Source organism: Trypanosoma cruzi, genomic scaffold (assembly GCF_000209065.1).
Source record: "Trypanosoma cruzi strain CL Brener 1047053516529 genomic scaffold, whole genome shotgun sequence".
Taxonomy (NCBI): domain Eukaryota; phylum Euglenozoa; class Kinetoplastea; order Trypanosomatida; family Trypanosomatidae; genus Trypanosoma; species Trypanosoma cruzi.
Window position 1 is genome coordinate 13,728 of NW_001849307.1, and position 1,494 is coordinate 15,221.

A 1,494-nucleotide genomic window follows, 5' to 3' on the forward strand; every position below is an offset into this window, starting at 1 on the left:
GCCCCCAAGCTCTACGGTGCCGTCCATCACGACGTGCCCACTGCCGGCGTTCCCGTGGAGCGTCAGTGTGCTTTGTGCGAGCTCCGCACCACGCGGGTACGACGGCACCGACAGAAGCCTGCCACTGACGCTGTTGCCGCGCACCGACAGCCACGACCCGGAAACAAACGACGCCGACCCCCGCAGCTCCAGCAGCGCGCCATCGGTCAGCGCACCGGCGTTGTCGTTCACTACGACGGCGGACGCGTTGGCCTCCACTCCGCTGTCAAACACCAGCCCATGCGCGGCGTACACCTGGCTCCCCGACACGCGCAGCACAGCGCCCCCAGACGCCACCACACGCGCACTCGCGTACAACGCATAGTCGCCACCGAGCACAGCCGCGTCCAGCGCAACACCGCCACCGACAAGCTCCAGCACCGCGCCGTCCACCACCACCGTCCGCCCACCAGTCATCACGGTCACGAGGGCCACGCCGTACACAACCAGCACGGACCGCACAAGCCGCAGGCCCGACAGCACCAGCACCGGTGCGTACGGCGAGGACCGCGAGCCGGGAAGATACACAAGCGGCGTCGGCCTCGCGGCAACCAGCAGGGAGTCCGCCACCGTCAGCACGGACCCCGCAGGGAACGTGCCGGTCAGCACAAGCGCACCGTTCAGCGCCTCCACATCGCAAATCGACAGCTCCACCGGCCCGCTCTCGTCGCTCCCCGCCGACACCGCACCGCGCAACGCTCCACCGCCCATCAAGTACAGCACGGCACCGTTCAGCAGCGACACGTTCTGCACAACGATCCGCACGCCGTCTCGCGCCATCCACGGCACGTAGAGCACCGGACTCACGCCGTCCAGCACAACGTGGCGCAGCGTCACCTCGCTCGCACCGGCAGGCACAACGAACACCGACCGCACCGTCACGCCCTCGCGGACAAACACACTCAGCACAGTGCCCATGGCAGGCGGCAGCGCGGGAGCTCCCACAGGCACGCACGCCTCGCCGTACCCGCCGCTGCCGCACGCGCACACGCACACACCGTTCCTCATGCTCGCAGACACCGTCCCGGGCGCGTAGCAGTAAGTGTCCCTGTCGCAGTCGTCGCACCCAACAACGTCGATGCTCCCAGCGTCGCCAAAACCAGCCGCTGCGTACTCCTCCGCCGTCGACAGGACACGCCCACCAGCGTCGTTGCACGCCACCCTCAAATGCGCCCCAGCCGCAAGCGACAGGCTCAGCGATAGCATCCGCGGCAGCAGCGCTCGGTTGCGCACAAAGCTCAGCGTGCTCCCAGCAGCGGTCACGGCGCCAGTGGCGTAGAGCATCTCCCTCGAGACGCCGTCGTGCACGTTGCCCTTCGCCAGCAGCATCGACCCGTCGGCCAGACTCACCGTCGAATAAAACGCCACCGCGTAGTCCTCCGTCGACACAAAGTCGCTCCGCACAAGCGCCACTGCGGAGGCCGACACGCTCACAGCCCCACGCACAGACACCGC

General features: G+C 68.3%; 1 protein-coding gene across 1 annotated transcript, besides 1 other annotated feature; it reads right to left on the bottom strand.

Annotated features, from left to right (window-relative positions):
* Tc00.1047053485845.9 (dispersed gene family protein 1 (DGF-1), putative) lies at window positions 1-1,494 on the bottom strand (the record flags this gene model as incomplete). Its single annotated transcript, XM_797246.1, has 1 exon — window positions 1-1,494. A coding segment is annotated over one exon (1,494 nt), but the record flags the coding sequence as incomplete, so codon positions are not given.
* Window positions 1-1,494: a sequence feature (areas not merged during assembly with more than two copies in the genome that could not be assigned to a particular haplotype).